General features: G+C 39.6%; 1 protein-coding gene across 2 annotated transcripts in view; it reads left to right on the forward strand.

Annotated features, from left to right (window-relative positions):
• The window catches only part of NR3C1 (nuclear receptor subfamily 3 group C member 1), a 73,601-nt gene extending 56,305 nt beyond the window's left edge, over positions 1-17,296 (forward strand). The window contains exons 7-9 of one of the 2 annotated variants that reach the window (XM_055717595.1): positions 8,193-8,323; positions 11,259-11,416; positions 12,392-17,296. In XM_055717595.1, the coding sequence (XP_055573570.1) occupies positions 8,193-8,323; positions 11,259-11,416; positions 12,392-12,544 (442 nt within the window). In that variant the 3' untranslated portion in view covers positions 12,545-17,296. Of the gene's footprint in view, positions 1-8,192; positions 8,324-9,862; positions 10,005-11,258; positions 11,417-12,391 lie in introns of those variants that run through there. The other variant, XM_055717596.1, reaches the window with a different exon arrangement.
• Positions 17,297-18,049: the final 753 nt, after the last annotated feature.

The following is an 18,049-nucleotide window of genomic DNA, read 5'->3' on the forward strand; positions in this document are numbered from 1 at the left end:
TAATAAATATGATTACAAAGGGCCTTTGACACATACAATCAAAAACTTTTTTTGGCATCGCAGTTTCACCAGCAAGAATTTAAGAAGTGATGCAGGTATGACAAGGTTTTATTCATGTCTCAATTTTACTGTGCTTAAAATGGAGGCAATACTAGTGCTTTTGGCATGCTTTGGGACAGTAGTTGTAATATTTTTGTTCCTATTGCACTTCAGTATCAGATGCCCCAAATCTATTCTCTGTTTAAAAAAAGTAATAATAATTGTTATGGTTTCTATGTAATTAGACATTTACATTTCAGAGTACTTCTTTTTCATGTTTCTTTATTCCCGTTATGGGGTTTTTTTCTATTTAAATACTTGTCCAGGCTTTTATAAACTGTAACCATTTTTTTACAATAGTATTTTTTTTTAAAAAAGTGAGGAACAGATGACAGGTGAAGACCAATCTGTGTACTTATGTTCATTAAACTTCTTAGAATATGTCTCTGGAGTAAAATGGTCTCTGGTAGAATCGAAGTAATTGATGTTTTCACTAATAGGTGTAATAATATCTAATTTACTTTAAGTCAGAGGCCTCCTGCTGTTTTATCCATGGCTCAAAACCAGAGCTTTCCAAGTAAGTATTAGGTACTCCTAAAAAATCCTGCAAGGGTAATCCTATTACAGTAAATATTCTCAATTTCATTCTAGTTACGGGTTCGGTACATAAATTGTTTATCAACATGACATTTGTTTTCAATACAATATGTAGACTGAGAGAACTGCAATTTCTTCTCCACTATTCTACACATTCCCAATAAAACTCTCCCTGGTTGTAACTTTTTATGTACCGTTCATCAATAAAATATAGCCACCTCTGAGTTACTGAATAATATATAAAACCACTGCATGAGTTATAAGAAGCTTACGAAGCACAGTACCACAGGGAAAGCCAGAGGGGCCATGCCACTGGGGAAGCACCAAGCACTAATGCTAAAATGTTGGGTAGGACGACAGACATCACAGTCATCGAGAAAAAAATGCACTTTGATTTTAATGATCAGATGTGTCCACTCTCTCTGCTTGATACATCATTCAAAAGACAGTGCTGCAGTACATGATATTCCCTAAACCATTCTGGGATTTTGTTCAGTGCTACTTTCTGATACACATCTTTGTGACCTTTCACCCAAACAACTCCTTCCCAGCACCACCACCACCACCACCCCTAAAGCTCTTGCCTAACATTTTAGGTATGCTACAAACAGGTCCAAGGTAGAGTAGTAAGTTAACTTTATTTGATGAAAGAATCCGATATTTCTTAATTTAACCATTATAAAATAAATGGGTAGAGTAGCACCTCTCAAAGTCAAAAAAACTTCATTGTTTGATAATTCTAAGAACAGTTGTAATATTTGGTAACACTACAGTGAATTCTCTGGAATAATAGGGAAAAAGTCAGTTTTCCTTGTAAATTTTAGAGCTTGATTCCACTAAATACAGTTAGGCGTAGGTGTTGCATGTGTAACAGAATTGGAACCTTAATTTTGATTGTCTGAAGTCTAGGATCATGGTCATTTGTACAGTTAACTGAAGCAGTCTGCATCAGATTTTTGTGATTCCTATTCAATAGTTGCAGATTTCTGCATGCAGATAAAGAGACATAAGTTCAATTCTGTAGGTCTGTTCTTTATATGAATATTTTTCATTTGTAACTAAGAATTTGTTCTGGCTTCATATCTATTAATCGCAGATTCAAAGCATTATTTCAGTGGAGGACTAGAACAGAATTGTATGTCTGTACCCATACTGTGTTAGAATACAATAACTGCAGGAAGTCTTCCTCTCTTCAAGCCACAGCTTTTAGATTGGTGATGTGCTTGTTTTTCTTAAATGGAAGTACAAACAAGTGGAGGAGTTGGCAAAAGAACTTGCAAGCCTCACGTGAACCCCTCACACAGACTTATTTCAGCCTTACAAAATAGTGGCAAATAGTGACATGGATGGGTTTGCAGTTGTGTTGTGTAATTTGAGTTTACACATCAAACAAAATTCAGTGTATCACATAGTGATACACTATGATAGTGTAAGTGATAAACATCTCACTGTATATATGGAATTACACATATTCAGATCTCAATTAGTATCATTTTTTAAAAATACATTTAGCCTACTTTTCACCCCCAAAATTCCTTTAATTTAACTTACAAACAATTGGCCTTCAGAAGGGTCATAAGAAAAGTATGAGTGCTACTATGTACAACGTAAATCAAGAAATGAAACAGACTGGCATCTTGTCACATTATTTCTTTATATTCCTTTGTGTCTTCATTACAGCAATAAACTAGAGTTGGTCTCAAACCGCTTCCTTACTGCCATCATTATCTGTAGCTTGCAGCAGTTTAACTCAGATGAAGTATTCAGGGATGTGAATGCAGTGTGAGTTATTGAGTAATGGTTGCAAAGAAGTCAGTAATACTTCGTATCTGCAACTGAGAGCTAAGGTTGCCCAGCTAATGTTAATGAAGGCAGGGGGAATAATACATAACAACAGAGCGTACAGTGCCTTCCACTGTGTTAGTTGTATGATTACAGATAAGTGCAATTACTTCTCTTTTAATTTTCTTTGGGTTTTATATAGGTTTCTAGAAACCATTTATTTTATTCAGTTTCTGAGCTTTGAAGACTTGTCCTCTTACTTGGTACAATTCAGTGTCTTCACCTTCAGGAAGAGAAACACTGTTTTAGAGGGGTTCTCTAAGCCTAGGTGATTTAAATGGACATAACTGCAAAATATTGGGAGATTTGATTCCTTTACGAGGATAATAAGACTTTCTGTAGTTTTATGTATCTGCTCAACCATCTGAGCAACATCAGTCTTTCATGCATTTATCCTTGCACTGACCCTGTCCAGTATTATTCTTGAGTAGTTACTGCTTACATACATGGAGTAGCAAGATCCACTAGTTCATGTCAGCACTTTTCAGGCAACTGTGTGTAACTGGGCTGTACATAAAGAACCCGTCTAATCCATTAAAAGGTTTGTCATGCTACATTTTCAGCTAACAGATCCTTAGTGTTTATAAATACCTTACTGTGAATGCACAAAAAACTTCCCAGAAATCAATGGATATTTTTTTGCTTAGTGCTCAGGTAGCTTCAGCTGTAGTAGTGCTGAATGTCACTATTCTGCTATTCTAAGTACTATTGTAGATTCCTCCATAACTGAATTTTCCAAGTATGATCGATGCAGTCTGTGGTGGGAAAGAGAGCTAAACACTCTTCTTCTTCTTAAGTCTTAAGCTGGCAGCCTAGTCATTTCACCAGTCTATTGAGTATTCCATTTTTATGTCTGTACTCCTGTCATTTCTTTGAGGGGTGGGGGGATGGGTGGCACGACACCAAACCAAAAAGAAGGTCAGTCATCCAATATATTTGAATAATGTTTATCACATATTGGACATCCTAAGTTAATGTGTCTGATAGAGCAGATTATGAAGTTGCTGTCTAGGAAAATAAATTATTTCCCATAGCATTTGTCAAGTGCAGAAAAGGTTCACCGTATGTACACACCGTGTTGTTTTCACTTCATACGCATACGCTGCATCTGTACAGTGGAGCTTTTAATTTGTTTGTCCACAAAAACCAGAAAGACCAGATGAGTTCTGAAGGTCCAGCTATTGTTTCTACTTCATATTGTCACTTCATTCCTCCTGCGTCCAGCTTTTTGAACTCCTGGCTATTCCAGTTGATCCAGGTCTTGACGCCAAGGCCTCTCTCTCAGGAGCTAACTAGGGGCAGGGGGGCAGTTCAGGCAGCACGCTGCGGGTGCTCCCAGCAAGCAGGGAAGTTCACGGTGGTCCCTCGGCTGCTTCCTGCCTTCGCCTTCAGGGAGGGGGCAGCATCAAGGGCTGCAGACCTGAACAGGGCAGCATCAAGGGCTGCAGACCTGAACAGCTGGCACTGGTAAGCCTCGGTAGGAAAATGGGAAGCATTTAGTGCTCCCTTACATTCAGTGATCTGTTGAATGGCAATTACTGCCCGACCCCCTTTGCGCTTCAGTCAGCAGAAAAGCTGCCTCTGGGTTGCACAAGTACACCTCCAGTGTGTAAAACTGCCATTGCCCTCCCCACTGCATTTTCTGCTCAGGTAAAAACTCCAGAGCAGCCCTTGACAGGTTTCCATCTCCAGGCAGGTTGGGGGGAGGGGGGGTTCCTACTCTTCATCAAGTGAGGGGCAAAAATGCATTTTGAGTTATTTTAAGTCTTCAGAAAATATTTCAGATTTACATTTCTATACTTCATTTCTGTATAGAAATAACATGCTTTAATGGATCAGTGTGTGACTGTTCAGTAAGCTCATAATTTTATGTTTCAGAACAGGAAAAATGGTATTTTTTTAATGGAGTTATGTCTATACTAGCTGGTAGTTTTATATCTAATGTATGTATTTTTATACACACACAAAACAATTCAAGTTGTTGAAAAAGCTTGGCAGCTTAATAAATCAGGCTTTAGACTATCGTTTAGTATTTGGAGATTGTATAAACCTGTGATTTTTTTTACTATTGTATAACTGCACAGTTCATGATTCAAAACATGCTTTTGTTGGAACTGGCACTATTACTGTGTCATCTTTGGGCCTCTCATTATGTCACGGTGTACATGAAATTACAGTGAGCAACTAACTAATGCACAACTGTGTTCATCAAGTAGTAAATGTCATTTAGTTGCTGCCTAGCTTTAGAAGTTCTTGGGAGTCTGTGTCTTAGGATTTTGACTCTGTTTGCATACTCGTCATCTTAGCTCTTTACTCTTAGGTTTGAGGTCAGTTCCATGGTCTCATTTGCCATTATAATATTACATGCCATACAGAATATCTGTATTGGTGTTACTTGAATAGAAGGAAAATAACAAGTGGTTACGGTTCTATAAGCAGGGGTTTATCGGTTCTCTTATTCCCAGAATTGTTTCCGAACATTCTTTTGTAACTAATTCTGTGGAGTTGGTATCATCTGTTTTTCAGAATACCAGCATCTTGTTTACTGATTTTTATTCTTTTGTAGACTTAGCTGAACTGAATGACTCACAGCAGTGTTGAAAATAATCACATGCTTTTATCATCAACATGCATCCCACAGAGAATGCGTATGTACATCCCATGTACATTATTACATGGGCTTTCACAGAGCTAAAACTTTCAGCTCAACTAGCATGTTCCTTGCCAAGGCAGCTGGTTACAAAAGCAGAGGAATACTGGATACTTGCAAGAAGGCAATTCAAATCAGACTAGATTTACAATCACTAAAGCAGGATCACTTCAAAAGTGATAAAATACCGTTAGTCAGTTAGTCTCAGTCTATAGGAATAGCAATAACTGCTAAAGCACTGAACTGCTGGGACCTGCCTGGCGTCACTGGGATCTCCCAGGGGCTCCACACTGGCTCTGCCTCCTGTGCCAGCAGCTGCTTGGCTCTGTGGGGTACAGGCAGCTGCCAGACCCTACAGCTCCCCCTGATTGCCAGCCCTGGTGGCCACCAGAGTTTTACTTGAAGACTCCACAAAGTCCATATGGTTCTGTAGACAGTTTCTGCTAAGAAGAAATCATATGTGATGTCATCGTTAAGTGTAGCATCTATTTTAATTAGCTTAGTACCTAGTTTAAGTATTGCATTTGGTTTGTGTGAGTAAATTAATTCAGAAAGTTGCTAAATGCGCTTTGTAGGGAGGGGTACCGGTGAAACAGAGCAGGGGGCAAGGAGAGTGCCCTGAAGCCACTTCTCTTCACTGAATGTTTGGTCGGTGACTCGCCCAGGTCCTGGAACAGCCTCCCTCCACACACAGCCTTGTGGCAGCTGAGATCATCTGATGTGCTCCAGCCAGGAGATCTGCGAGGGCAATGTCTGGGACCTCTTCCCAGACCACTTGCCAGCCTTAAGGACTATCCAATGAATCAGCTTCCCTCTTGTTCTGACACAGCCTGCATCCGCTGCCCTTGAGGGCATAGTGCAGAGCTCATCTGTGCGCTCAGGCTTCTCTGAAGGGAGAGAGGCTGTGCTTCACTCTCGTTTTTTGAGAACTGCAATTTGCATAGCCTTGGTATTACCAGAAATTTGCATGTCTTCATACAGATTCTCAGACTTGTGGATGCGATTGTATATACAGCAGATGGAAATAAATCACAGGCTGACCCATTTCATAATGTTTATTTTAACCTTCTGCCCAGAAATGGTCATAGTTTTACATGAGGAAAACTGCTGAGCCCTGTCACAGGATGTGTTCAAGTTACTCAATTCGAAATATGTAAGATGCCCTTCAGTATGACCCAGAGGGGTTAGGAGAAAATTTGCCAAACAGCCAAGGAGTGGCTTTGTATCAAGTGCCCTGGGAAACAATCCTACAACTGAACCTCTTACGCTTATTCCTATTTTATGCAGTTTACCTCCTGTGTGCTTTGTATTCTCACTGTTACTCCTTGATTATTGAACTCAAAACATAATGTCAGTGTTTCTAGATTTGTGTACATGCATGCATGTATGTATAGCAGTAGGTACCATTTGTGTGCAGTGCAGTGCCACAGGATCATTTTCCACTGAAGGAAATGTCCAACAGCATGCGTTTGGAAATGATGGGGTTTTAGACTTGTATTTGAGTTGGTTTTAACACAGTTTCAGTAGCTTGTATTTCTTGCTGCCTTTCAAGATCCATCTGAATTCTTAGGCGTTTGCACCTTGAGAAAGGTGCATGTTTCTTCTTGTTTTCATTTCATTCATCACAAGGATGCTTGTGAGGGTAAATTACAGAATTCTCTTGCAGGGCGAAGGAAGGGAGAACTGGAAAATGATAGCACCTTTGGAGGAATTGTAGTAGTTTAATAAACCAAATCTTACTCTTAACTTATACTGGGATTCAGTTCTGTCTGTGTCTTTGTTTAGATTATAATATCAAATAGGTGATGTCTTATAAAAGCTGACACACAATGAAAATTAAATTGCTAGCATCACTGTAGAGAGATTGTGTAGTCATTGCATTTGAAAAGTACTATTTTGCTTACTGTTTCTCTACAAAAGTTACATGGAAAAGCATCAATCTCTCATACACCCTTCAGAATTATTTTGTTCTTCTTGTTCATTTCCCACCCAAAACTGTAATCCAGCAGTATTCACAGTAACCTGCCGTAAAACCTCGTGTAAAGAGGATCATTGCATCAGGTGAGGTACTAAATAAAAGGAGGAGTTCCTTTCTTGGTGCAGGGTTTCATTAAAATAGAAAATATAAAATGAAAAGAATATACAAATACGTAATGTTTGTCATTCTGATTTCAAGTAAGTGCTTTCCAAGATTTTTCCTTTGGTTGTTGATGTGTCTTTCCATTTATGGTTAGAAACCTTATTATTACAGTACAAAGGTAATTCAATTTAATTACAGTACTAGGCATTGTTTTAAGAATGTAAAAGGATACGAGAAGTATAAAGTCACTTTGAAAATTGAGAAGTTACAGAAAGTTGATGCTATCACTAGTAAGCAAATATGTATTCAATTTAAGTGAACTTCTCAAAAGTCTGGAAAGAACTAGAGAAATCTCTCTAGTGTAGTATACCATCATGTTTCTTTACACCAGGGGTCCTCAAACTTTTTAAACAGGGGGCCGGCACGGATGAAGTGGCAGGCAGCCATTTGCGGCTGCTTGGTTTCCCCCCCCAGCCCCCGGCGGGGGGGAGCAGGGGGGTTCTGTAAATACCGGGGGCTGGATTGAGGACCCTGGGGAGCTGTATCCGGTCCACGGGCCGTAGTTTGAGGACCCCTGCTTTACACAGATTAAATACTTTAAGACTGCCAGACTTGGAGAGCTTTGTCTCACAGCGACCTGATCTTTGTTGAGTTTGTGCTGAACTGTTGTGTTGGCTGTGGATAACAGCTTATTGATCGGTACTTGGTAAAGACAGGCTTCCTTTATAACACTGGGATTTAATACATCATGCTCCCCTTGTGCTGCAGTTGTGGGCCAGTGTTTGTAGTGGCGACCAAGACAGTCGACCTGAACTGGTTCACTGGAGAAAAACCGAACGTAATTTTGCTGTGAGATACATCATGTACTAGTTTATCATCTTCCTCTACAATGCTGCTGCTCCTGAATGAAGCATGGAAAAACTTAGATATACAACTTTTAAATATCTAGATGTTTTAACTATTTTTTATGCTTTTATTTATCAGACAGAGAATGAATCTACCATGTATGTATGAACAATGCAAACACATGCTTATGGTTGCCCGAGAGCTATCACGGCTACAGGTCTCATATGAAGAGTATCTCTGCATGAAAACATTACTTCTCCTCTCTACAGGTAAGTGAATGGTTAAATGCCTATGTGACAATTTAAGTTTTAACTTGCTAGTATTATGAGTGTGGATGTGTAGAACGTGTTTCTTGGCACCTGACTATTTAGGGTTAGTGAAGGAAGTTCTGCTTTTAGCAGATAAGACGTTTATGCTAAGATACTATAGATTGTGTTCAAAACTTCACAACTCCAACAGAGGTGCCTAACTCAGAATTGCAATTTAAAATTCTTCAAAAATATGTAAATCACAAACAGGCTGAGTAGTTCAGGATACAGAGAAATGGGCAAAGCTATAACTTCATGCCCATAAAATATTTAAAACCGAACCAACCAAAAAAAAAAAATCCCAAAAAAACCACCACCACCTGTAAGGAGGTTCTGATCCAGTGAAGCAGCTTCCCCAAAAAAAAGTTATCAAACTCCTCCAGAAGTTGTTTAAAAACTGTTAAGTAGAAATATGGCTTTTTGCATTTGCCTCTAAAAAGTATATGGCAGATTTACGATACATATCATAGGATAGATTTATATAGTACACTACATGGTGGGGTTTATGTCTTTCCATAGGATATGCTGTAGTTAAAACAAGTCACAGCTTAGTAAATTCCTGTTGTCTGTACTGCATGAAAGGTCAAAGTAGGGTGTCAGGATAATCCTTTTAGAATATACAGAAATAAACTAATATGAGACATTATGTAAATCAACTTTTACGTTGTTGTTTTTACCCTGTATTGACACTCACTGGTACCTAGTGACTGTTTCCTCCTCGTGCACTGTAGGGCTGTAGCCCCTCGAGGAAGGGGCTCGCCATAGCAAAGAGTACGTGTGCATGCTGTGAGTAGGTGTGAGCCAGGTGTTGCTCCACGCGTCTGAGCAGTTAGAGCGTGTTCCTGCCTGTGCCGTGGCTGACACGGTGGTACCTGCAGCCTCCCAGGACCGAGACAGCCAAATCTGAAGCAGTGACTGTCATTTTCTGGAGCCTTTGCTGAGTCTTCTTGACAGATTATTTTTGTTTTAGTGTGGTGGCAGGTATGCTGGTATGCTTTCGAATTATCAGTAAGAGCAGCAATGCAAGTAAAGATTGTTCAACGTAGTACTTCTACGAGATGAAGAGTAGGTATTTTTAGAAGTTTAAACAGTTTATTGCACCGAGGGTTCAAACATTCCTGATCTTAAGTATTTCCAGTGAATGACAGCGTCAATCAAATGAGAACTCATTAGCTGTGGCTTTTCCCTAATGAAAGCAGGGGGATGTCACCACAAAGCATAAGATGCTCAGGGAAGCCCAGGGTACCAGGTGCAGGTGGGAGCGGTGTCGGGCACAGCTCGCCGCCTGACCAGCTCCTCCGCAGGACCAGCACACCTCGCCTGCCAAGCCCAGGACTGGAACAAGGGCTCTTTTCAGAGGAAGCTTCCAGTTCCACACTACTGTGGGCTTTGTAGGAGCTTGAAACTTCCCTGAAACTGCAGATTCAAAGCCGTTTCTGAAATCTCTCCCAGAAATTCCTCAAGAGTTTTTGATGTGGTGTAGGCCAATTTTCCTTACAGGAACTGGAAATTTCCTTTAAAGAATTTCCACGGCAGAGATGGTGAAGAGACAGACAGCTCTTGTAGAATTAAGCCCATTCACGAGTGGAGTACGGCAGGCACTGACGTTAACCAGCAGAAGGGCCTCTTTGTTGTATTTAAGGTGAAGGACAATATATTTTCACATTTCAAGTACGTACGTCTTGTAAGCGGTATATTGTGGAACTTCTGAAAATTGAATAGCTGAAATTTGTATAGATAAATCCATTACTTCACAATTTTAATTTATGTTTATTGTGTTTCTGCGTAAGTTTTCCAAGAGAAGAGGAAGAATCCCATGCGGGTCTAGATGTGTAGCTCACATAGATGTAGCTCTCGGACCTTTTCCATTTAAATTACTGAAGCAACAATTGACATGTTGTCATCTCCTGTGTAGACAAGGCAGAAAAGATCTTCACTCCCAACATCTGGGAGATGCTGACAATGCAGTGAGGGTTGGGGTCTGTAAGGAAGGGAGTGTGCTTTAGGGGCCTCTTTCCTCCTCTCTTGCTTTCAGTTAACTCTGTCTCAGCGCTCTCTCTATCTCCAGCTCTTTCTATTCACTTTGCCAAGATAATGAAAGGCTTCCAATCAAGCATCTGAAGGACCACTGGGGTCCATATGCTTGATTTGACCTGATTTGCTTACTGGCTCTTGGCCTTTAAGAATGATCATCCTAGTAGGACGATGTCAGCACAGGGACTTAACATAGATTTGAGTCTGAATACGGGCCTCAGTCCTCACTCCTTGGGTTTCCAGCCCACAGCTCCTCGTCTCACTGGCACTATCTTGATGTCCCATCCCTATTCCAAGAAGCTGTGCCCGAGACCTGAGTCCTTGCTGGCTTGGGCACTCAGTTTGTTGCCCAGTCTCTCTGTTACTGCCTTGCCTGGATGCGTTATTTGATCCATGTCAGGAGGCTTGGAACTAAATGATCTTTCAAGATCCTTGCCAAGCCAAGCCATCTTGTGATCCTAACCTTGCTCTTCCCTCGGCACAGAGAATTTTTATGGAATCTTTCCAATGTCACATTTTCCCAGACGTGGAGAACAGTGGAACACCATCCCTGGTGGTCCTTCAGCAAGGCAGTTCCATGGCTTAGTGTTGTTGCCTCCGTGGTACAGTTCACTTCCTTCTATTCCTTGTTGGGTTACCTTTGGGGTTTTTTTATGTTGTATTTTGCCAGCAGTCCTGTGCTATTTGTTCAACTTTTCAACTGTCTCAGTTTCTGCTCCCTTTCCTTGTCTCTAAGCTGATACTTCATGAAGTCCAAGTCCTTTTTCCTTTGGTCATTTTTGTGTAACTAAGGTAAGAGAACTTAAATAATGACACAATTCATAGATGTATAATGTCTTAAAGGTTCATATCAATGTTACAGTTCCCAAGGAAGGCCTGAAGAGTCAGTCTTTATTTGAAGAAATTCGTATGACGTACATTAAAGAGCTGGGAAAGGCCATAGTGAAAAGAGAAGGGAACTCAAGCCAGAACTGGCAGCGATTTTATCAACTGACTAAACTGTTGGACTCTATGCATGATGTAAGTTCTTAAATGAATGCTTTAGACATTCCAGATAAATAAGTTTGTGGACGTGACAGTAATCTCCCCTATCCTTTTCTTTTTTTTTTTTTCTTTTTTTTTTTTAATTTAAAGGGATAAATACCCGGGGGGGGGGGGGGGGGGGGGGGGAGTTGGAAGAGGTGGTTGTGCTCCCCTACTCTCTAACTAAAGGCTAATTAAAAGAGGTGAACATTGTGCTTTCAGGCTACTTTTACAGTGGACTCCACAGCAATTAATTTTATAACTAATGTAATTCTCAGTCTCTCAGGCTTTTAAAAATGGTGTTGCTTTAAAATGGAGGAACTCAGAAATTGTAAATGGTTTTGCAGCAGTAGCAGAGATGTGAAGTTTAAAAACACTATTACCTCAGAGGCAAACTATTCAAGAATCTGTGGACTTATTTGAAATTATGTTTAAAATAATGCATTAGTTCTATTCTTAGTATTGTAGTGGTCTAATTTTGCAAGGAATTTGAGAATTCAGTCTGTCTCCTTCTGTGGTATAGTACTCCAAATTGTGTGTATAGTACAAAGTAGTCCAAGTAGTGTTTAAGCTGGATAAAGTAAGGGAAACTTTGAGACCTCAGAATTACTTTTTGTTGTTGTTGTTACTGCACCAAGCACCTGGAAGGATCTTACTAAGCTTGTCCATATGTATGATGTTTATATGCTAGTCTGGGAATTGATAAAAAATCGCTTCAGTATTTCTAAAGACCTTGCAGGATCTGTTCACTTGTCTTACTTTAGAATTCCATTTACAAGACTTACTAATTAAAATGAGGGTAATAGTGCATGTCTGCCCTGAGTTGCAAGTATTATCTGAGCAGGGTGTGAGGTGTGCTGGTGGTAGGTGGCTGGCAGCACGTGCAGGAGTTGGGAAGGAAGGAAGAGTGTAGGTTTATAGTTCTTCTGCATGTGTTCGTGTGAAAGTAATTCTTTGCTTTGTCACTTGTAGGTGGTTGAAAATCTTCTGAGCTTTTGCTTCCAGACATTTTTGGATAAATCCATGAGTATTGAATTCCCAGAAATGTTGGCAGAAATCATCAGCAATCAGATACCAAAATATTCAAATGGAAATATCAAGAAGCTCTTATTTCATCAAAAGTGACTGCCTTAATACAAAAGGGTTGCCTTAAGAAAACGTCAAATGATAGGGGTTTTTTGTAAAGAAAAAAAACAAACGACAGAACTTGTTAATTTTGTCCTTGCAGCGGTGTTTCTTTTGTAATTATGCACTACATGTGGTTTACAGAGGGCCAAGATTTAGGCTATAGAAGCAGCGTATTTCTCACATTTGGTAAATTATTGGAGAGAAAGGAAAGGAAAATAAATCTTATTTGTCAGAAATTCTCTCTCTCCCCTCGTGCAACATCCATGGATGCATCGAAACCACCGGTGACAAGATCTGAGGCTGTGTTACAAACTTTCTGCTAATTAATTTCTGCAGTTGGCTGGAGACAATTTTCTAGGCTTTTTTTTTTGTTTTTTTTAGTAAAGTGTTTTGGATATTTTTTTTTAAAGTTAAGGTAGCATTTTGGTTTATGCATGTAACCTTAAGAAAGTTTACAAGTGTATATCAGAAAAGGGAAGTTGTGCCTTTTATAGCTATTACTGTCTGGTTTTAGCAATTTCCTTTAACTTTATATACCGTGAACTAGGCTTGTTCATTTTTTCTTACATAATTTTTTTGTAATACTTCAAGATGCCTATTGTACAGCTGGTTTTTTAAGGTGGGGCAGCTTGTAGCTTTCCTAAATGACCTCTAGACATTAATCCTTGAGTATATTCATGTGAAAATGGGATGGGCTTTTCTAACCTAATAACTTTCAACTGTCAAAGTGACCATAAAAAATTGGCCTTTTTTTAAGGTCCAGGGTGGGTGGGAGAACACTCAAATCTAATTTAGATAGAGGCAAATGAAACAAATACTTTTGGTATATGTGCAAAAAGTGTTGGATATGCAGATTCATAGAAAGTTAACCCAATCCTAACTGGATGTAAATGAGCAGGTTATTTTATATATTGGGGGGGGGGGAAAAAAAAGCCTGATTTTTGCATAAAATGCAACAGCCATAACTATAAGAGTCATGGGCTGCATTGATGCCAAGAAGATCAGTCCTGACTGCCCATCAGGAAATTTTCAGGAAAATATGCATAGCTTAAGAAAAGTTTACTTCTATGTGGAGAAACTCACATTTTCTATACACTTAAATCTATCATCGTGCAAGTATATATATGGAAAAATACCATTGACTGAAGAGGCAGACGTGTAATTATTCCCAGTGGTCTGGTTTTGTTCTGTTTTCCTGTATCGAATCTAGAAATCTCTTCAGTGAAATGTTTACCGTCATGCAGGCAGTAAAGCAGAGCAGCTGCACCAGCTGACCGTAACTCTGGATATCCAGGCTCCAAACTCCTGTGGTTAGAGACCCATTTTCACAACACCTGTCACTGACTGGTTCATCCTCTTTCCTGGAGAGCAGGAAGGCTCCGCTACTGATATTGTGGTCTTAGAGTTGTACGTCAGACTTTCTGTCTTTGTAAGGCTGCATCCCTTCATACTGAATTACTAGTGTGCCATAAAATTACCATAGGTCTTGTGAATTTCTCCTTGTTGCCATTGATAACTATATTTTAAAACGTTTAGAAGCTGTAGTAGCCTTTTCTATGTGCACCTTAACAATTTTCTGTATCACAAAATTTAAATATTTACTAAGCCACTCTAAAAATTTGATTTTTACTTAAAGTGGCCAGATTATTTGTGTAATAGAAATGAGAAAGATCATCTGATAAAATAAAAAACCTAATATATTTTTATATTTAGTTATAGTTTCAAATATGTATAATCGGTATATTCGCTGATCCAAGAAAAGAAGGGAAGGGCTACTGCAGCTTTAAAAGCAATTTATTAAATGATTGTAAAATAGCTTGTATAGTGTATAATAAGGATGATTTTTAGATGACAGATTGCTTTATCATGATACATGTAATTATATTTTTTGTAGGGGTCACAAATATGCTGAATGGTAACTCGTACAAGTTGTGGTTTGTCTGGAGGTAGTACTGAAGGCATCGGTGTTTTGTATCCAAAGAAGTACTCTGTCTAGAAAGGAAAACCTATGTTCTGTAGATGTTTTTAGGGTTGACTTTATGTTTATCAAATCACTGTGTAAAAATTCGAGTTGGCGTTTGGGTGGAATACTCCTATCTGTATGGTTAGTTACCATTCACGATTAATCGCTAAATCAGACCTCCGCTGCAAAAAATGTAAGCCGGAAAGATGCGTGTGTATGCATGCATACATCCACCTCTGAACATACGGGGTTAATTTCATATACAGCCTCACATACCACAGCAAAAACAGCTTGAAAAATTTGGCAATAATACACATACAGGTACCAGCAATATGTAAATATAGAGCATAGGTTGTTCACAATACACTAACACATTTCTATTGTTCAGCAAAAGTTTGTTTCCAAGTGAAATAGGAAACTAAATTTTCATCCTTTCTTAAATCTCTTTTTGAACGTTATACCTATTAAAAAAGATACTATATTCAGTACTTTGGAGTAAAATATCATCTTTAATTAAAAAAAAGTAAGCATTCTCTTCTCTTTGATCTGTAAAGAATATGTACATTTTGTAACAGTTAACGTAAAGTTCAGTATTTTAATTACAATTTTCAGCCCAACTCGATGAAAATATTCACGCGACCCATTTGAGATACAGATAGGAGTTTCATGCACTTTGCTTTCAGGTGGGCTCTTCAGTTAAAAGGAAAACTGGTTTTACTTCAGAGAATTGTTTTTAAGAATTACATCCCCAGATACCTCAATTTGAGCTTGTATGAAAGAACGAGTGTGTGTGCATGTATGCACACGTGCAAACATTTGTGCATTTGTATACACAGAGATACAAAACTTTTTTTTTGCCACCAGGAAAGTTAACTACAGTGAACACGAGCAAATTATCACCATCTTGAGAGAACTGATAATGTAGGAGAAGAGAGGCACTCTACCCCCTTTTTGTCTATATGCCTGTATATTCGTTTTTAGTTTATGGATTTAAGGAAAAAAAAAAAAAGGAAGCTGTGATGTTAGAAGAAAGCAATCACCCTGTATGTGCTGTTAAGTTTTAAACTTCATTATTAAAAATACGTAGTACTTTAGTAAGCAGTGAGAAGTCCATGTCCTGTGTATCCGTAGTCCTTGTAGCAGTGGGTAGTATCTGCACTCTGGATAAAGCAGGGAGAATTCTGACTTCGTCTCTTCAGTGCCTTATCACAAAGTGCATGCATCTGACCGAGGGACGGCCGCCGCCGGCAGCTCAGGACACGCACGTGCTGTGTGGTGGGACTTGCACACGACAAATGCTAGCGATGGCCTTATGTAGGAGAAGCCAGGGAGCGGGGATGGAGCAGGAGCTGCTGCCAGTCTCACACAGCCTGGGCATCGCCCCCAGCGACAGAAACGGAGGAGCTTTGCAGCTGGCAGAGGAGGGAGGGGGCTGGGAGTAGGTGCCCATTGAAGCCGAAAAACGACCTCGCCATTTTTGCAGGAAAAAGGTAGAAAACAGGAGGAAGTGCCTGGATGAAAGACAGCAAAATCCTGTTTCCCATAGTCAAACTTCAGCGAGTGAGGACTTCAGGGTCATACCTTAGAGTGAGTTTCTTAAGAGATTGTGTGTATTACATACTAGTCAAGCTCTATCCTTAGTCCAGTCTGCAACCAGGTGTTGCCAAGCCATCAATGTTACATAGGAACCAAATTTTCAGGAAAGGATTAGGTCCTCTAAACCAGCAAGAGGCACTCGCTTTCTGATGAAAGGCTGTGTGTATGAAAATATCCCCACCTCCAAACTAATTCGCATAACAGCATAGAGTCAGCAATGTGTCATTATTCTATTTTGTATATTAAACAAAAGATATATACTGGGGACAAATCCTATATCATACCGGTGTATGGCATTATTAAAAAATCATTATTTTTATCACAGTAATTTTAAACAGCATAAAAAATTAAACCCGTGACTCCTGTTTAAAAATAAAAGTTGTAGTTTTTTATTCATGCTGAATAATTCTGTAGTAACAAGTCTGTAGTTTTCACCTACTCAGTGAAATGTTGGACTGTAAAAGCTTGTGTGGAATTGTTGAACATTTATTTTTTCATTTAAATTTGCTGTTCTGGTAATACAAAGCCACACATCTGTACAGAAGTTGCAGTAAATGTGAGCCATTTACAGCAATGCCAAATAATGGACAGAAACCATATAATAAAATTCTGCTTTTTTCATTAAATGGCCCCAAAATGCTTTTGTAGAGTTTTTGCTGTGTGCTCAGAGAGGCTTGGTTCTGACAGCTGAGCTCATTTCTGTTGTTTGTATTATTCAGCTCATACTCAAAAATTATTTATGCTAAAGCTAATTGCTGCCATAGTTCTAAAGGGGGAGAATTTCTGATAATTAAGTTCAGATTAAGAATTTCATAGAAAATCACTACTTGCATTTCCCAAACCTTGCCAGTTTTGTCATTGCATTCATAGCATCCATTTTCTAGAGGGGAATCAGTACCATAATTTTCTAATCAAATCAAAAGCAGGTCTGTGCAAATGCACACATACCAAACAGACAGGAGTAAAGCTGTCAGGACAACTAAACTGAGAAAAACAGCACAAAGTGTATTTAGAAAAAAAAATTAGAATTGATCGAAAATTTATTTTGTTACTGCAAATAACTTATTTGATGCTTTTCAGAATGTTGGTAAAAGCTCCTTACAAGGCAAGTACTGGACACTAAAATGTTAGTAATAGAAGGAAAACAAAATACAATGCAAGGCACCGGGTGCTCACCTGGTAAATCTCCATGCTTGCTGTGCGTGTCTGCCTTTGCATCTCTTTAGCTGGGATTTCAGCTGGTGGAGTGGCTGAAAACCGCACAGTGACAGGATGGCAGCGGTGTGGGGCACGGTGCTCTGCCCCTGGGGTGTCCCCGCTCCCGTTGCCTTTGAACCCTCCTGTTGGGGGTGGGATGCTTACAGTAGTGGGTTTGCTCCAGGGGGTTGGGTTGGGTTGTTTGGGGGGGTGGGGGGTGATCATGTGATGTGTCTGTGCAGTGTGCTTCCCTGACCTGGGCAGAGGGGCCAGGAAGTGGGTCTGGGGGCACAGGGTTGTGACACTGATCCCAGGAAGGGCTGCCTGGCTGTGGGAATCCAGTCTGAGGGGTCCAGCTGCCCTTGGGCCAGCATGACGGCACCCTGCTTCACAAGGTCATAACTTCCCAATAGCAACCAGACGTGTGAAAAAGTATTTCCTAAGTCAGCAGCACTGGAAAATGTCTGTTCAGCTGTGGATGGTGGTAAAGACGCTGCACTTGGTATTCAGAAAGTCTTGTGGCCCCAGAACAAAATCCGCTGTCATAAAGTTCCTTTCCTGCCATGTGACTGAGTTTTTAAAAAGCAATGTATCTTCAAATTACCAGTAAATAAAACTGCTGATTTTTTTTCATTAACATAGTTGATGCCTTTACCCCCATTGAATAGCAGTGTGAGATTGTGCTGTAATAAAATCTTATTTAATGGCAACATGAAACGCCAGCTTCCCAGCAGGGAGTGATTTCT

The sequence above is a fragment of the Falco cherrug genome, chromosome 8, assembly GCF_023634085.1.
Source record: "Falco cherrug isolate bFalChe1 chromosome 8, bFalChe1.pri, whole genome shotgun sequence".
Taxonomy (NCBI): Eukaryota; Metazoa; Chordata; class Aves; order Falconiformes; family Falconidae; genus Falco; species Falco cherrug.